We start from the raw sequence: 18,077 nt of genomic DNA on the forward strand, positions 1-18,077 counted from the left end.
TTGACCGTTAGAAACATGTAGACTATCACCAGCCTCATCCTTCAGGAGGAGAGGTCCCTGTTTATTATTAAATATCAGGAGAAGCAGACAACATTTCACAGGAGGACACAAATGTTTTGGAAGAGCTTGTCTCAGACCGTTGGATACAACCTCCATGGCAACGCCGTCTCTCCCTCTCCATGCCTAATTATTGCTTTGAATTTATGCCATTTCATTGCAAAATTCATTGGAACAATCTATTGAGAACTCACCAAATAAAAGCCCCCCGGTATGAGACTGATTGAACACAGACAATGGAGAGAGGAGTGAATGAAAGCTCATTGAGCATATCGAACACATTTAAATTAGATCACATCAGTCAAACTGTTGTCTTTGTATCTTCACCTTGTGGTTTTACACGTGGAGCTGGAGGGGGACACACCTGTGGATGTAACAACAGATCACACAATCGGACGATGGGGCTTAGGTACAGATGATGATTTGGGTGAGGGGGGCGGGGCCTTTGGCGGGGAGGAGAGTTTTCAGTTGCATTTGTTCATGCAGAGCAACAGCTCCATGCGCAGAGCGATGCGCGTGTGCCACCCGAGGGGGAGGATGCGGATGTAGCGCGCCACGATGGGCGGCCGCAGCAGGTTCTGCACGGACGAGGCTCGGTCAGAATTTCCGTAAAACACCTGAGAGAGAGAGAGAGAGAGAGAGAGAGAGAGAGAGAGAGAGAGAGAGAGAAATAGAGGAAGAGAGAGAGAGAGGAGTGAAAGGCCAGGATGGATTCATTTAGACAGACGCTGATACAGACTAAATAGTGCCTGTTTTTCAGTAAAGTTACTACAATTACTACTAATAATGTCAATAATAGTTTTAACATAGGGATGCGGCATTGATTGAGCAATTACTTCTTAAATCTATAACCCTGGAGGAAATAGTGAATAAATCACATGTTCAAATTGTTTGTTTTGTCAGAGCAACAAGCCAAAACGTAAAAGACTTTTAATCACAATGTAGTAAAGAGTATATTCTCACGTTTGAGAAGCTGGAACCAGCAAATGTTTGGCCTTTTTGCTTGATTAATGACTTAAACAATTTTTCAGATTGTTATTCGGTAACACATATTCAAAATCTAAATAAAAAACAAAATTCTTCACTGTGCAAGCCATCATAAACAAGATGATAATGATGATAATGTTCAACTGACCCTGTTGTTGCCAGTCTGGTCTTTGTAAAAGATCCAGCTGAGGGTTTCGTCCGTGCGGTACTGAACGCTGTACTTGGTGATCCACTCGTCAGCGTCACAGCGGCCCTGAGTGAGGATCCCCGACACCACCATCACCTCCCTCAGGTCAATCTGCAGCCACTGACTGCTGTCCTGGAACTTAGACAGCCAGGCACAGCTGGAGGACAAACACAAAGTCTGGATGTAACGCAGCAGCTCGGCCACATATGTAAAGGTGCTTCACTAGAGCTGGTTTCTCCCAGCGGACATTTTGACTTTTTATAGAAAGCATTTTTAAATACACAGGGTTAAAGCTGTTCTTTGATTTGCTTTTCCCTCCCAATGAGACTTGGTATTGGAAGGCTGAGGTATTTTGTAACAAATATAATATAATATATAATGCATTTATTTCGTATGTATTCACTATTTGTATATTCTGTGGAGGCTTTCATTCTTACCATTATTATATATTTATTCTCTATTTTTCTAGAAAGATATACAGGGTTGAAGTTTCCCTTTATGCATTTCTTTTCTTAAAGAGTAACTTAACACCAGGCTAAAAACATGCCTTCTCTGGTTGTACTCGGCTGTAAGCACACCCAATAGAGCTCATGGGGTCTTGAAGTACACCTGTGTGTTGCTCCAGGCAGGTGAGAAGATAAGCAGAAGAACCACCGGAGGTCAGCAAGCACTTGTTTTCCAGGGGTTGTGAAGAAAGATAAAATGTGCTACCGTGCCATGTCACATGTTCACATATTCTGTATCCTGATGGAGAGCAGTCAGACAGCGGTGTCAGTAAGTGAAGCCGGGCGCTTAACCTCAAACTCTGCCATTTATGTGTTTTTTTCCACACTAAGGTCACTACCAAGGTCCTGATACTATTGGCTCACAGTCCTCGTTAGAAGCTGGCACCAAACCTCAGATATCTTTCACAGAGATAAACAAAACATTCATTTTGGACCCGTCAGTATTTTTTTAAACAAATAATTCACAATAGCAATACTTTTTTTAAGGAAAAGCGATAATCTTATTCATTCACTTTCTAAAAACTGTGGCTGTATTATTTTTGATAAATATTTGTCTAAATATAAATTGTATTAATGGGACCTTTAATATTAGAGGGGAAACTTTCAACACTTAGCATAACAGCTCCACAGAGTCAGAGTTTCCTTCAGCATATCTATTCTTGCACTGCCCGTCCTATTTATATCTTAATGTTTTTAAACAAGAGCATATTGGCATGCCGACCTCACATCTTATATAATGAGAGATGGGTTTCATCTCTCTCTTGACTGCATCCTTTTCTAACACTGTTTCTCACAGATGGCAAGTGACCGACATTTGTGTGTTAGGGTTAGAACAGCCGTCTCTGCCAAAAGCATTTTGTGAGTTCAAATTCAAACAAATACAACTTTTGGCAAATCTCTGCATTCACTGATGGAGACTAAAAATACATGCAGCGATGTAACTGTGCATTTTTTGTTTATGATATGAAAATAGTAACATCTTTTGTGGCGTGTACCCACCCGAAGCCCTGAGTGTTGAGCCGGGCCTTGCTCGGGAGCCACGAGGAGAACCAGCCGGTGTACTGTTCCTGGTTGGAGCAGGTGATCTGGTCTGGACTCACTGACCCGGCCTCGAAGCCCAGAGGCTTGTGGTATGGACACTCTGCAGGAGGATCAGAGACAAAGTTATAAAACAGAGTTCTTAATTCAAGCTCTTTTGTATTTCTGTTGATTACATTGCCTTTAAAGGCCTCTTGGCCACATGGATTTCAAGGTCACCATCCCGGTAGAAGGAGAACACAAACATGTCTGCCAACAGCTAAGCAGTAAAACACAGAGATGTGACCAGCAAATGATCATCACTATAAGCCTCTCTATGTGCTTATTTCTCCATCTCTCCGGACTCGCCCCTGCTCACTTCCATCCTCACACCAGAGCCCCCGTCGTTAGCAGACCCAGTGTGACCCATATCCCATCCTAAAAGCCTGCAATTTAATTCAGCGAGAGATCAGCGATGTCCATTAGGGCGGCAGGCGGACAGATGGCCGTGTTCTACCCTCAACAGCTTTAGCTCCGTGTTGCTCCCATGTTTTGATCTGTCAATCTGCCGTATCACTTCCACTAAAAACACACGAGAGCCAGTCCTCTGTTGACTTAGTAAATACACATTAGTAATGCATGAATGGGGGAGATGAGGGAGCTGCACACGAGTGAGTTTTTTTCCTCGCTAAAGTTTCAGAAATAATATCAGCTGTGTGATACATGGAGCAGGAACCTGCTTCGCTTTTGTTTACTACTGGCTTAGGCCTATCTGGCACAGGGTCACATCCTATCTAATCCCCAGTATTACAACGCATACAGCAGCAAGCAACAGCGCCTGTGTGAGTCAGGAGATAAGTGTTCACATAACAGTAATGCGGGTGACTCCATGGTCGGGCTCTAATGTATTTCAAGAGTGGAATAAAACATGAATTATTGGGAAAACCGAGGGGTGAGACCCGATGGATTGAGGTGCAATGGAGTCGGAGGCCGTGCAGGAAAGTCTGTCTCACTCGTCACTTATCATCATCAGGTCCAGGGTAATTGTTGCTTTTTGTGATTGTGCGATCATCAGAGTCTATTATGAGCGCCAGAATCTGAGCATTACGATCTGAGATGATGAATATCTGCTGAACTTCTTCTTGCCATGTGATTGGTGACTCAGTTGACAGACATTGACTAACTGAAGGGAAACCCGTTCACTGCACATCAGCACTGCCTTTCTCTTCTCATCACGCCTGACATGATTCAAGTCTGATCTTTATATCTCCGTTCTTACGACGATGCCAGCGGGGCTTTCGGTTCGTTGTGTGTTTTTTTGCTTTATAGGAGAGCCCAAAAACAAGTTTGCAGATTCGGTGGAAAAATGGAGCTTTCTATCTACTGATGAATATGACGTGAACATTTCGTCAACTGATGTTTCCAAGCTCAAGAATGAATAAAAAAAAATATCTGACAGCTATTGTGTGTATTTTGATGCAGACCACATTTCCAGTTATTGATATTGTAAATCTAGCGGCCCGTGCAGCCTTGCCGGAGGTGTTTGTGTTGCTTTTCATGGCTTCATCATCTTCTCTGATGGTGTCCAGTGGAGCATATCCACCCTGTGGCGTCAAATCTGGAGTCTAATGCACTCATGTGCATATGGAGAGTCCCCTTCTCTCCGTCTCTATCACACATATTACATCTCTACATTCGTCTGCATTGTAGAGCCTAGGTGATTAATCGATTACTTAATCTACAGAAATTTAATCAGCAGCTGATTTGATAATCAATTATTTGCTTAATTTGATTATGAATATGTGCAGCTTTACTGTGATTTATGCTGCGTTAAATTTTACTTTCATAACCCAAACTAAAACATTCATCAGATTCGCACAAAATAAAATCGTCAGTTCTGCAACTGACGATTTTATTTTATTTTGTGCCTACCGTGTTGTCCACTAGATCTCCAGCAGGTATGATTCTTGTCCTCGTAAACACACAAAGTCTTTGATACAAGGACTATTAGGAGTTTAATGATTTAATTTGATCATCTAATCAACTAAATCACTGAATAAGTAGATCAAAAAGTGGCCTTATTAGAAAGGAGAAAATCTGTGCTCGGTGTGAACGGGGAAAACAAAACGAACATGTGCATTTCTAAGAAAGTTACAGGCTACTGGCACAAACAAAAACAGTATTTGATGGTCGTTACCTGGCATGCAGTCCACTCCTCGTACCATGGGAGAGCCGGCCCCAATGGAGGAAAACTCAGTCGGGGATTCACCTCCTTCACAATCACATTTGCAAGACTTGCTGGTCCACGCCTCGGACACTCCCGCCTGATACAAACACACATAAAACATTGAAATCGATGCAATCCAAAGTAGTGTCATCAGAAAACCCCAAAATATTTGCATAATAAATACCACTATCTTTAAAATACAGCTGGTTTTTAATAAAAAATGTCAAAAGAGTAATTTCATGGATGAGTGGAAAGACAACGATGCAGCCAAGAGACGGAATCTAATAATGTGTCATCTCAGCAGATTTCCAGTGATTTTTTAAAATAAAAACCAAAGCTTTTTTTTTTTTAAACATCTCTGAGCCACATTTTTTTGCAAACACTGATGATTTTAACACTCTCCAAGTGTTCAATCATCTCTGACATTAATCTGAGCTTTCTTCGTACCTCTTGAGCGTGAACGCTGATGAACACTGTTCAGGCAGATGGACAGAAAGAAGAACAAAATACTGTTACACAGTAGTCACCCACTCTAGCCAACACAATCTGTGCATTAGTTTGTCAATTTACCACACTAAAAATAAGCAAATAAACACAACACGGACACAGAGAATCAAGTAAAGTGTCGCCAAGGAAAATGTGCACAATAATCTACAGGATTATTAATTAAATGTGATATATTTCTATATATATAAGTCTCAATTAGGAAGTAGTTTGTCCTTTGACGTCTGAGTTTTCTGCAGCATATTGTCCAGTTTGAGGTGATTTAACTCCTTCAAAGCTTTCTGATGTTACAATTCTAAATTCGAATTCACAACTCAACAGCAGCACCAGGCGAAAAGAGTGAAGTCGTACCGTTAGCTCCCAGAAGCAGGGCCAGCAGGAAATGATGCACGTAGACAGCCATCTTCCAACCAGCTCCGAACCAGAGGACACCGACTGTAGACTGAGCAGCCGAGCCAGCAGTGATAGAGAGGCTGGATTACAATAATCCACAGGACACTAATGGCCTTACCTAATGCCATCCTTATCTGACAAAGCCCCTCCTACAGCTGTTCATCCATCACCATAAACGACCACCATACATTCTGGAAATCAGTGCACAGCCACAGAGGTCAAGTCAAACATCCTGCAGCAAAAAATAAAAGCCAGCGAGGTCAATTTGACAGATTTGGGTTGCGCGCGCTTGTGTGTGTGTGTGTGTGTGTGTGTGTGTGTGTGTGTGTGTATATGTGTGTGTTTGCTAGAGGGTGGTGCTGGCTTATGCTGGGCCTTGTGATCCATATGATTGACCAGAAGGTCGACTTGTATGTCCTTGTATGTTTGCTGCACTTTGCATTTGCATTATCATGTTAATTATAATACAAAAGAAAGGAAGAAAGAAAGAAAGTAAATGTATATCATTTTAAATTATTTAAAAATAATGATAAAATTAAGGGAAAAACGTGTTCAAAGTAGAGATCAACGGATAAGGCGGCTGCGATTAGCTTTCACACACACACACACACACACACACACACACACACACATACACATATATATATATATATATATATATATATATATATATATATATATATATATATATATATATATATATATATAGAGAGAGAGAGAGAGAGAGAGAGATAGTTATATGTTGGCCGATAGTTTGTACAGTTACAATAAATATCTGCAAAACTGATGTGTTTGTTTTTCAACTGGAAAAGTCCCACTCATATCTGAACATATCTTGGTCACAAACCTTTCATTGCCAAATTTAAAAGATTCCAAAATGCTTGTTTATGTTATTTGTTTCTGTAAAAAAAAGATCATATCAGCTGATACTTTATCTGATTTTTTTAACGCTCAAAAATCTAAATCATTATTGTTGAAAAAGAATTGGAGAAAGAAATAATGTGATTATTGGATAGTCAAATGAAATGAAACAAAAATTGCAACCATTTCAACATCTCATCTTAACTCTACAAACCCACAGCTGAAGGTAAGTCAAGGGAGGAGTCAAGTATGTCCAAAAAAAATTAACAATTTGGATTCTCTATGAGTGTATTTCTCTGGTGATACAAATTGTGATAGGTAATGAGGGAAATGTCTGAATGTGGAATTTATTTACCAGAATACCGAAATAAATGTATTTACAAGACGCAATCACAATTAGGATTGTACATATTCTATCTAAACTAAAGAATAAGACCACACACAGCATTCAAAAGTTATAAACAATATTATGTCATGTTTAAAAAGGATCCAGACGTTTCATTCTGCTGTAGATACTCAGGTAACGACCTCTCAACTCACACTGGGGGTTTCCACGCTTGCCAGGTGAAAGTAATTAAGCCTAATTAAGCAAAGCAGGCTTCAATTTCCAGTCATTAAAACATCATGTTGACTCAACACACTCTCTCTTCTACCACACTCATGCCTGAGGCTTTTTGGGAAAAAGCTGCTGTAAATCTCATCAGTTGATTTCTTGTTGCAAGTGTTAAGGCTGATAAGACAAAATGAAGGCTCCTGTCCAAGCAACGCGCAGGACTCCTCCACAAACTAAGAAAAGGAATGGAGGCCACTCTGCTCTCCTCTACAGAGCTCATAAAGAGGTACGAACTGCAGCAACTTGGTGTTTAAAACTCAACGGGACATTCTCATGTTTCATGGGATGATTTTAAATATTACGGAAGATTACAAAAATGTATAATCTATGGTGTCAAAGTGCAGTAAGTCAGATCATGTAAAAGGAGATGAGTGCAACTCACCTGAGCCTTTCACCTCTTCTGCAGGTCAGTCCGGCCGGGATGAGGACTCCTGACTTCCTGGCCAGTCGGCTCTGTTTTCCTAAACCAGTCCTGCTCAGACTGGTGAGCTTGGAGGCTTCCCGGCTGTCCCAAACAAACAGGCTGAAAGTGATCACCCTGCAGGAGATCAGGGCTGCTGTCACACTTGTACAACGGAGGATTCATACGAGAGCTGCTGCATGACGAGTTGGAAAAATGTCTATTTAAATAACTTTTATCATTAAACAATTTTAATTTTTAAATCCGTTGCCTTCTCTTCAAGTAATGCACACCGATGCCAAGTAAAATGGAATGTTGGCTCTCCAGGTTAGATCCAGTAGGCTAAATGTCTGCTCTGGATTACAACTGAAGAAAGTTTTAACCAAGTCGCTCATGATTAGTTCCAAAACCTAACAAAGTATTTATTTGTTGACTAAACTCGAGAGTTCTGGCGCACAGCCTCGAGGGCAAACTTCTCCAAGTGCCTTAATCTTGCTTTCTTTCTAATGGCCATCAGGGGGCGACTCCTCTGGTTCTGTGTAGAGGTCTATGAGAAAATGATCACTTATAAACATGAGTTTATGATCTCAACTGCTGTTCTAAAATGTTAAATGCAGAATGATCATTTAGTGGTCCCAATGATAGTAAAATGGACCATAAACCGCAGTTAGTTTTCACTACCCCAAAAACAGTTGCAGACATCTTAAACCTCACTATTAGTCTGTACTTATTACTCATGTGAGGCTGCCCATTGGCTATTTGCCCAACAAAGCATTTGAACAGTGTTGGCAGAATCAAATTATGTTGTGGATAAGGTACTTTAAAAAATACCATTAAATAGAAAGGGCTTAAAGAATTTGTAGGGAGCATTTTGGTGTACTTGGACAAGGAATGAGTGCCAGTATGTTTGAAAAGCAACCCACGGATAGACGCATATCCAGTCTAGCTAATGTTAATGATTGTTAAAATGGCTTCAAACTGTAGTCCAAAACCAATAGGTGAGGTCACAGTGATTACTTCCACTTGTACACGATCTAACATGCGCAAAGAAAACCCTTCAAGCTTGCTATTCAAACACACTGCGGTCAAGTGAGCCCACATTTTCAATATACAAATCTAAGGATCAGTTTCTATAGCTGTTTGAATATTGTGAAATTTCGAATATCATTATGAAATTTAAGCAGATCACATCACATTGGTCCTAACTTGCTGTTGAGTAGTTTTGTTGAACAATCTGTCGCTCTCAAACTCTACTTTGATTTCTGCTTCTCAAAGTGCTGTAAATGTATAAATTCATGACTTTAATGACCTGGCCCACACTTTGTTGGATGTTTGACTGAAACTGCACACCCACTGGGGCTCTCAACATGGCGACGGGCGGCTCGCAGCTAACGGTGCTGACACATGGCCAACAGTGTTTTACCTGAAGGGGAACAGGTAGACATTACCCGACTTTATGCATTTGCTGATATATTAATGCACTGGATACTTAAAAGATGGGAGGGATTGCTGAGTGGCTCTCCATCCTATGAGGTGCTCTCCTTGCTTTAAATCCACCTGATGCCTCCGCCCCCTGCAGCTGCAGCAGCAGCTCTCCTGCAGCGTCTCTGGAAACACTCACCGCTCATAGTATCCTTCCTTTTAAGCCCAAACCACCTCTCACCCGTCATTTTGGAGGGACGCGTAGACAAACGTTGCGCTCACAGCACCGATGCAAGTGGAATTGCGCATCCCGTTCATGATTTCCGGATCGCGCGGACACAAGCTGCAGGTAGGATGAAACTTGCGCCGGATGCGTAAAATGTGCACGTTGTTGGAATATGATGCTGTGTAAAAATGTCGTGAAACGATGCGTAATGAGCAATATTTCCCTTTTTGATTTGTCCTCATGGCTGCGTTATTGCGTCATGCGTGGTGAGTTTTTTGTTGTTCTATATCGAAGCCTAATGGTGCACTTTGGTTGTCCCACCACACACACACACACACACACACACACACACACACACACACACAGCATTTTACAGGACATGCTCACCGAAGTGAACCCTGCGTGACACTGGATGATGGTGTTTAGAAAACTTCTAATAAACTGAAGTGTGAAACCCAGTTCTCCCATTCAGACAACCATGATCATGACATATTACTTTCTTAGGTCGCATGCCACCAGCCAGATGAGACCCAGCTTTGGACAAACCAACTGATGTGACCCCTGGGACCTCCTTGTTGTATATCATGGGATGTGGTACTTCCGTTGCTACGGAGCCACAAGAGGAAAGAGTGGAGCCCGGTAAGGATGCCTGGGCCGGTAGCTGTCATCATGGTTCATGACGGTCACTGTTTTCATTCCAAGTCAGCAGGAACATTTCACACGTATGTGTGTTGCCTGGGGAAAGGAGTGGAAAAGGCCCCTTTTGGCATCACATTAGAGCAGACATGTTGGTACACCTGCTGAGCACAAATATTACCTGTCGGATACTAATTGGAGTGCAAGTTTAGAAAGAACTAAGCTAAAGCTTTTGTGATGAATGATGAAACTCATGTGTTTGCCCTTCCAGACTTCCAGTGGCTTCAAATGTATGGCCTATGCAATCTGACATACATCGTATGAATCCTCAGTCCAGATTGGAAACTATGGGCTGAAACTGAATAGTCGATCAATCGAATGTCAGAAAACGGTTTTGATGGTTGATTTATCATTTCGGACTATTGCTTGTCAGCCCAAATACCCCAAAACAATTCTCTGTTTGCAGCTTCTCAGATACACTGATTTGCTAAACGACGATGAAAATGATCTTTCGTCGCAGTGCTTTCTTTTCGTTTTTGTCTTGTCGATCCGCTCTGTGAAGCATTATGTAACATTAGTTCATTCGTGCTCTTTAGTGTGTTATTAGCAGTCGTCATGGCAGTAGTGTTAGGGTACGCATCTCAATGTCACATCATGCAGAATGAATCTGAGGGCAATTAATTTTTCACGGTTGTACATTTTCTTCCGACTTGTTGCACACACACACACACACACCAGATGTTTGACAGATGGTTCTTTTCTTTCTTCATTCTGCCGTCTCTCTTTAATGAGTGTTTCTCCTGAAAGCTCTTTTAATTTGCTTAGCTTTTCCAGTCCCACTGTTGCTCATATGACCTCCCCTGTGTCTTGTTATCGCTCTGTGTGTGTTTCCAATCACCAGTTTCTTTTGCTGAATTGTAGTTTTATTCTTCTCACAGATGACACAGTGAAGAGTCCCAGCCCGGCTCTGAGTATGACCCTGCTCATCTCTAAAGATTAGTCTGTGATGTGATGTGACGTGTCCATGCATGTGTGTGTTTATGTGCGTGTGTATATCTGTAATTTACATTTACCTCATGATGTTTGTCACTTTGTACTGTAATTCAAATACTAATTTAGTATTCTATTAAACAAGTATATCATATAACATGTCATATTCATGTCTTGTAGAAATCTGACTCCAGATATTTCAACATGTTTCCCCTCTCCATGAAATGTAACTGTTGGTGTTTTTTGCCGCAGCTATGAAGGCAGCTATTTTGATCCAGCGATGGTACCGGCGATACATGGCCCGTCTGGAGATGAGGCGCAGGTACACCTGGAACATCTTTCAGTCCATTGAATATGCTGGGGAGCAGGACCAGCTCCAGGTGACTCTCACTCCCTCCTGCTCTAAAAGCTCAAGGACGCGTGTAAGCTCCTTTTCAGAAGCACCAGAAAGCTTCAACATGCTTTTGAAATGTTTTTTCTATTTTTTCCTTCATTCAGCTCTCCAGCTTCTTCAGTTTCATGCTCGACAACTTCACTCAGCTGAATGGAAACCGATCAGGTCAGGAGCCAAAACACTCTTTTAACTACAAAATAAGTTGATAAAATATTATTTTTTGCATTCAAATCTGACTTCATCCTTGTTATTTGGTCAAATTGGAGATAAAATATATTTTATTTTGGAGTAAAACAACGTTACATACAACATGAAGGCAAGATAACTTTATTTTGTTGCAGTGTGCGTATAAAGCATCGTGGGCTGCCTGTGTCTCAGACATACTGAAGCTCATGTGTGTGAGTTTGTGTTTCAGCCATTTGGCCTTTTATTAGTTTTTTTTTTTCATAGCTTGTGTGTGTTTATTTGATCCTGTTGTGAAATTGAATGATCAAAGACGGACGGGTCCAGCTAATGCTTACGGTAAATACAAATAGTGAGAGATGACGTTAGTCATGCCTCTGTATTTTGGTCTACATTAGGAACCTATTGCGTACACCCTGTTGCTTAGCAACATCTGTGAAGGTGGAGGCCCATGTGTTTGTGTGTTGCACCGACACAGCTGTGGCTGAAGTATGTATTGACCTTCTCCTCCAGCTAAAAGGCTCTGTTGACACGCGAATCCTGAGGTCAAACCTTATTATTGCCTACATCGACATACGTATGGGCTTTTACGCTGAGTCGACATAAGTGACGCGAAGAGGCCAGACTCTTGTTGTCCGTATTTATCATATACTGTGTCTGCGTTTGTGTGTTTGTGTGTGGCAGAATAGAGGACATTTAAAGACACAAAAGGAGGGAATGGACAAAAGAGAAATGGGCCTGGAGGTAGATGCCTGCTCATGCCTTGTTTGTTTGCATAAATTAGAGGTCTATTAGCATGTTGGAGTGGCCTTTCAATACAGCGGTGAGGTCACACAGCGCTGGATGTGGTGTCGTTTCACGCTGTTAAAGTACAGGGAACTCCGAATTAAAATCTCTATTTAAAGATTTGATTTTATCCGCGTTCCTTAAGAGACACAATGTGATTGCTGTTCAGCAGTGCTGGAAGAAGTACTCTTTTACTCCTGCATTCCAAATTTGATTATAATAAAAGGACAAAAGTATCAAAAATTCAAAAAAAAAAGTACTCATCGTGCAGAATGGCCTATTTCAGAATAATGTGTATGATAGTATAGGATTATAATTATTGATACATGAATGTGTCCATCACTTGGAGTCAAAAATAAAGATGTCCATGTTTTTGGCTAAACCAGCAAACTGTCTATAGCCTACTTGTATTATTCAGCATTTTCTGCACTGATCCAACCATTGGAGCAGAAAGGATGCTGTGCGGCATCCATGCGTTGTGTGTTTGTGGACCTCTCTCTTTCTTCACTATCGGTGAGAGTGAGCTCAGTGCTGTATGTTCACAGCTGCCCCCTCTGTGTCCTCCAGACTTGATCTCCCAGCTGCTGAACCCGGTGGTGGACCCCTGGTTAGACAGAGAGACCTGTTACAAATTGATCCCCGTTCCAGAGTCGTACACGGGACCCCGGCTCTCGTTCCCTCTCTCCGTCTCCGACACGAACGCTCTCCTCAGTGCTTTCAAGGAGCAACAGGTACAGTAATGAGGCGCTTTCTCGCCCTCCTGCTTTTGGCTTTTCTCGGTCTAGACGTTTTGGCTCTTTTAGGGACTTCCTTGCATTTCCTCCATGCAGACTCTACATGCCAGATATGTTCTGCAGCTGCTGTACGAGACCAAAAAGCTCCTCAAACAGATGCCCAACATCACCCACCTGTCGACATCCTACACCAATGAGATCACTATATGCGGTGGGTTATGTTAATGCAGGATTCCAAGTTATTTGTCCAAAATGTCTCCGTCTCCTCGTTTCCATTCTGTGATGCCGCTGCGTGGGCACCTGCCACAAAGCACAGTGGGCTACTGAATACATGAATAACCTGCCGACCAGTTAGACCATTGCTGATGTCTCTAAATGTGTTATAAATACTGTTTATCTATCTTGATGGCAGCGTTCCAAGAATGGAGGTCTTGTTTATTAGCACACTGATCAGGCACTTGACTCCTCTTCTTCGGCCGCCGCCTCCTGCAGATTCGCATCTCATTAAACTCAAGAATACTTGTGACTAAAACAGAAAACACACACCTGGTTGAGTTTTTTTTAAATGTATTTTTATTGCATTGATCTATATTTCCCATTTGTAAATCTGGGATCAGTTAAGCCAGAAAAAAGATTCCCATTTCTGCATTGCTGTAATTTTCCTTTTTGGTACAGGTGATCTGCACGGGCGGCTTGATGACTTGCTTCTCATATTTTATAAGGTACTGTAAAGCTATATTTATTTTACTGTACAATCCATTTCCTTATGATTACCCACTACTTATTTTACAGTGAAATGTTTTTCATGCAGATGCATCTGATTTTCTGTAGATACAGATTTAAACAAGCAAACGTGCGCGACAGCTGAAGCCACATCAAATGTAGCTGAAGGCATGCACTCAAGACTTCTCTCAGATCTGATTTTAACTTTGTCGATTTCACGACTCGCCGCCCTTCAGAATGGCCTTCCCTCTGCGCAGACACCATATGTGTTCAACGGGGACTTTGTGGACCGTGGGAAAAAGTCGGTCGAAGTGGTCAGCCTCCTCTTCGCCTACCTGCTGCTTTACCCCGACTACATGCACCTGAACCGAGGAAACCACGAAGATCACATAATGAATCTCAGGTTAAGATAGAAGAAAACATGCATCTGTTTAGATTTGCCACAAACACAAGAGTAGTACAATGAGGTTATGTTTTGACATTGTTGTTTCAGATATGGGTTTACAAAAGAAGTCATGCAGAAATACAAGGTACAGTAAAGCGCAGCTTTATTATGTACAGAACTCAGTTCACACTCTGCAGGTTGTAGCATTGGATTAATAAAATGGCCCACATTTGTTTGATTAACTCCTCTGTCACTGTGTGTGTGTGACTGTGTGCAGACTCATGGCCGTGAGATCCTCCAGCTGTTTCAGGACGTTTTCAGCCTTCTGCCCATTGCGACGGTCATCGACGGGAAGATTCTGATCGTTCACGGTGGGATATCAGACCAGACAGACCTGGACTTCCTCAGCTCCGTAGACAGGCACAAGGTCAGCGGAAACAGGAAGCCATCCGTACTCTTTTAACTGCAAAAATCAGTGTTGGCCACTAGAGGTCAGAAGAACATTTTAGAAAGATGCCGACGTCGTCACAGCCGCCACACATCTAACGTGTTGGCTAACAGGAGGCTTTGTTCATATCCAGCAGACGAGGTTCATGCTGAATGAGCGGTTTTAAACTACTTTCAGTGACCTTTTCATTGTTTATTTTCTTTCATCTTTTAAATGATTTGCACACAGAAATTGTCATTCGTCAGTCACACAAACGAAAAGTCATCATGGATTTCTTCATTCCCACTGTCTAGAGTAGAGAAAAGTAGAGTGCATGGGTGCAACAAAATGTACATTAACTGTAGTTTATTGGATTCTTACCTTCTTACGGTACTTGCTAAGATTAGTACCGATGTGTATGAACTCTTTTGAGTCTCAAAGGGCTTTACAATCTGAACAACGTATACCTTTGTCCTCACTTTATTTCTGTCTTCCCTTCTGTGCGCGTCCAGGTGAAATCTGCCCTGAGGTTTCCCAGACGCAGTGTGGAGCAGCTGGACATCGGTCATTCCTGCAAAAGAATGAGATTGGCGGCCGGCTCTCATCCCAGCAGCCACAGCAAGAACCAAAGAACGCCCAACCAGAGGTCTGACAGCAGCCCAAAGCCGCTCACAGGTGTTTGTTTTTAAGTGTAAATAAATCCCTTTTATTTCTGTAGGAGGCGATGCGGGCACAGCCGACAAGACAGCGCAGCCTCCACTTCTTCCTCCTCCTCCACGTCCTCATCCTCCTCTTCGTTCTGCTCTCCTCGAACTCCATCGTGCCTCTCGCCTCGCCCGCGCCCGTCTTCTCCCAGCATGCCTTACACTATCAACGTGCTCCAAGTGCCTTACCTGGACTCTCTGTCCTCCGTTCCCCCTCCTGCACCTCCACAACACGATCGGGAATGGAAACAGGTCAGACTGGATCCGGCGCCCCGTAGTGTTCTGTGCCTCGTCCAGCACTTTGATCTGCTTTCCTCTCTCCTGCAGGTGGTGGATATATTGTGGAGTGACCCTAAAACCCAAGAAGGCTGCAGTCCGAACACATTCAGAGGAGGAGGCTGCTACTTCGGCCCGGACGTCACCCGCAGACTTCTGCTCCGGCACGGACTCCAGCTGCTCATCAGATCCCACGAGTGCAAACAGGAAGGATACGAGCTCTGCCACGGAGGAAAGGTAGACGGGAGAGGATGCGAGACGTCAATTCCGATTGTCCAAATAAACGTTTGAGTCTGGAGAAATGTTTAGCGCATTGTTTGTCCCACAGGTGATCACCATTTTCTCAGCGTCAAACTATTACGAGGAGGGAAGCAACCGCGGTGCCTACATCAAAGTGGGCCGGGAACTGGTTCCCCGCTTCTACCAGTACCAAGTCAGCCGCACAACGCGCAAACTCACCCTGACACAGAGGTACAACAGGTGTCAGCCGTGTTTCTGCTTGTGTAAAAATGAATACCGGCTGGTTCCAGCCTCCTCCACTATGGGGATTTTGTGAAATTCGTTAATGTAATATCTTCGGGGTTTAGACTGCTGAGCGGTCCAAACAAGCACTTTGAATTCAAGCATTTACGTAAGAAAGCTCAGTCTTGTGTGTGTGTGTGTGTGTGTGTGTGTGTGTGTGTGTGTGTGTGTGTGTGTGTGTGTGTGTGTGTGTGTGTGTGTGCGCGCGCTTGCGTGACGTGTCTGCAGAGTGCGAGCTGCTGAAGGCTCCGCCCTCAAGGCCCTGAAGGAGAAGCTGTTCACCCATCGCTCTGAGCTGCTGTCGGGCCTCCAGCAGTACGACCAGAACAACACCGGTGCGCTCTTCTCACCCCGTTTGCCTCGCTTGTATTTAACTAGGTTAACATGTATAGTTGTTATAAGTGTATCTTTTTTTTCTTCTTTACAGGTTGTGTGTCAGTCAGTGAATGGACTCAGGTGTTTGAGTCTGTACTGAGACTAGATCTGCCCTGGAGGACCCTTCGCCCGCACTTAGCCCGTCTGGCACCAGATGGCAGTGTGGATTATCAGTCCTGCTTTGAGGATATGGAGCCAGGCATTCCTCTGACTCAGGTAAGAGCTCTGAGGGGTCATCCTCATCATTCACTTAAATTCTCTAATTGAAGGGTATTTTGAGATCCTCATATTTCCCTTTTTTATTTTATGTAGTTAGACAATCTATACTGTGTTACATCCAGACTGTCCATAGTGTTGAGAAACTTCTTGCATCTTTAACACGGTTCTGAATTCTTAATGCAGTACTTTCACTTCTAAAGGAGAATCTTTCTCTGGTGGCACTGGTACTTTTAGGATTATAGTAGCATGTTCTAGTACTTGTTCTACCACTGCTGCTATTAAACCTAGCTAGCGGTTGTCTACAGTTCTCTTTTCTCATTCTAGATGACTCCAAACTTGGCTGACACTCTGTTCAGATACAGGACAGACATTGAGATAATATTCAACATCATAGACAAAGACCATTCAGGTAAAACCAAAAAAAGTGTGTCAGTAATTCAAAATGTATTTCTTCCAGTTCAACACTTGTGTGTACTGAATGTGTGTTGTCGTGTTCAGGTCTGATCTCCATCGAGGAGTTTCGCCACACCTGGTGTCTCTTCAGCGCCCACCTGGGCGTTGACATCGACGACAGAGCCATCGACGACCTGGCCCGGAGTATTGACTTCAACAAGGACGGCAGCATAGACTTCACCGAGTTCCTGGATGCCTTCAGGGTGGTGCACAAACTGGACAACAAGGAGCAGCAACTCAACGGGAAGGCGGCCGGCAGGAAGTGTTCGTGAAGGGAAGAATACGAACACTCCAGTGTGGAAGTTCGTAATGGAAAAGATGAAATGATTTAGCAGCAATTTCACAAGCAGTGACGTTGTTTAATTTTCACGTTAGTTGGTGTCTATTTAGCCACTCTAGCGGTGGATCTAGGGCAGGGGTGGGCAAACTTTTTGGCTCAGGGGCCACATTGAATAAAAAAATTTGACAGACGGGCCGGGCCAGTATCAGATGGATGGAGAGTGTTTGTGTGAACCTGTCACGGGAGGACAATGTTTAGGACCCAAATGCAGACCACATGAGAGTATGAGTATCTGGTAAAACAGATTATTGGAGCCAAAGGGAAGGTGGGGAGCCTGTGGTCCGCCACAGGGGGTGCTGGGCGGTGTGAGACCCGTGGCTCTACACTGGAGGACGGCGAGGCCGGCAGGGGGCGGTGTGAGAATATAACATAAATGACTCAGCTTTTTTGTTCAACTCGCTGGTTAAATCTTCATCAATTTGTTCTACACGCCGAGTCACTGTTCTGCGTGATAAACTCAATTTTTCAAATTTGTTTTTGCTCTCTGGACATAAGAGACCTGCTGTTTCTACCATACATTCTTTCAAAAA

The 18,077-nt window shown here is 43.0% G+C and overlaps 2 protein-coding genes across 2 annotated transcripts; one reads left to right on the forward strand and one right to left on the reverse strand.

Moving 5' to 3' along the window:
• Positions 1-521: 521 nt before the first annotated feature.
• On the reverse strand, positions 522-9,492 carry rs1a (retinoschisin 1a; the record flags this gene model as incomplete). The annotated part of the gene is given in 10 exon segments (XM_079217492.1): positions 522-674; positions 1,193-1,388; positions 2,737-2,878; positions 4,952-5,078; positions 5,429-5,454; positions 5,837-5,905; positions 5,908-5,983; positions 6,086-6,110; positions 7,735-7,890; positions 9,416-9,492. Coding segments are annotated over 10 exon segments (1,047 nt in total).
• Positions 9,493-9,966: 474 nt separating this feature from the next.
• ppef1 (protein phosphatase, EF-hand calcium binding domain 1) lies at positions 9,967-17,479 on the forward strand (the record flags this gene model as incomplete). Its single annotated transcript, XM_079217493.1, has 18 exons — positions 9,967-10,039; positions 10,975-11,007; positions 11,279-11,406; positions 11,525-11,585; positions 12,957-13,120; positions 13,220-13,334; positions 13,799-13,845; positions 14,083-14,249; positions 14,340-14,376; positions 14,509-14,658; positions 15,171-15,304; positions 15,377-15,614; positions 15,690-15,875; positions 15,967-16,109; positions 16,389-16,495; positions 16,588-16,751; positions 17,079-17,163; positions 17,253-17,479. Exons 1-18 carry the CDS (start codon positions 9,985-9,987, stop codon positions 17,477-17,479), a joined length of 2,241 nt encoding a protein of 746 aa, XP_079073619.1. The 5' UTR covers positions 9,967-9,984.
• Positions 17,480-18,077: the final 598 nt, after the last annotated feature.

Source organism: Taurulus bubalis, assembly GCF_910589615.1.
Source record: "Taurulus bubalis genome assembly, chromosome: 4".
In the NCBI taxonomy this organism is placed as follows: Eukaryota; Metazoa; Chordata; class Actinopteri; order Perciformes; family Cottidae; genus Taurulus; species Taurulus bubalis.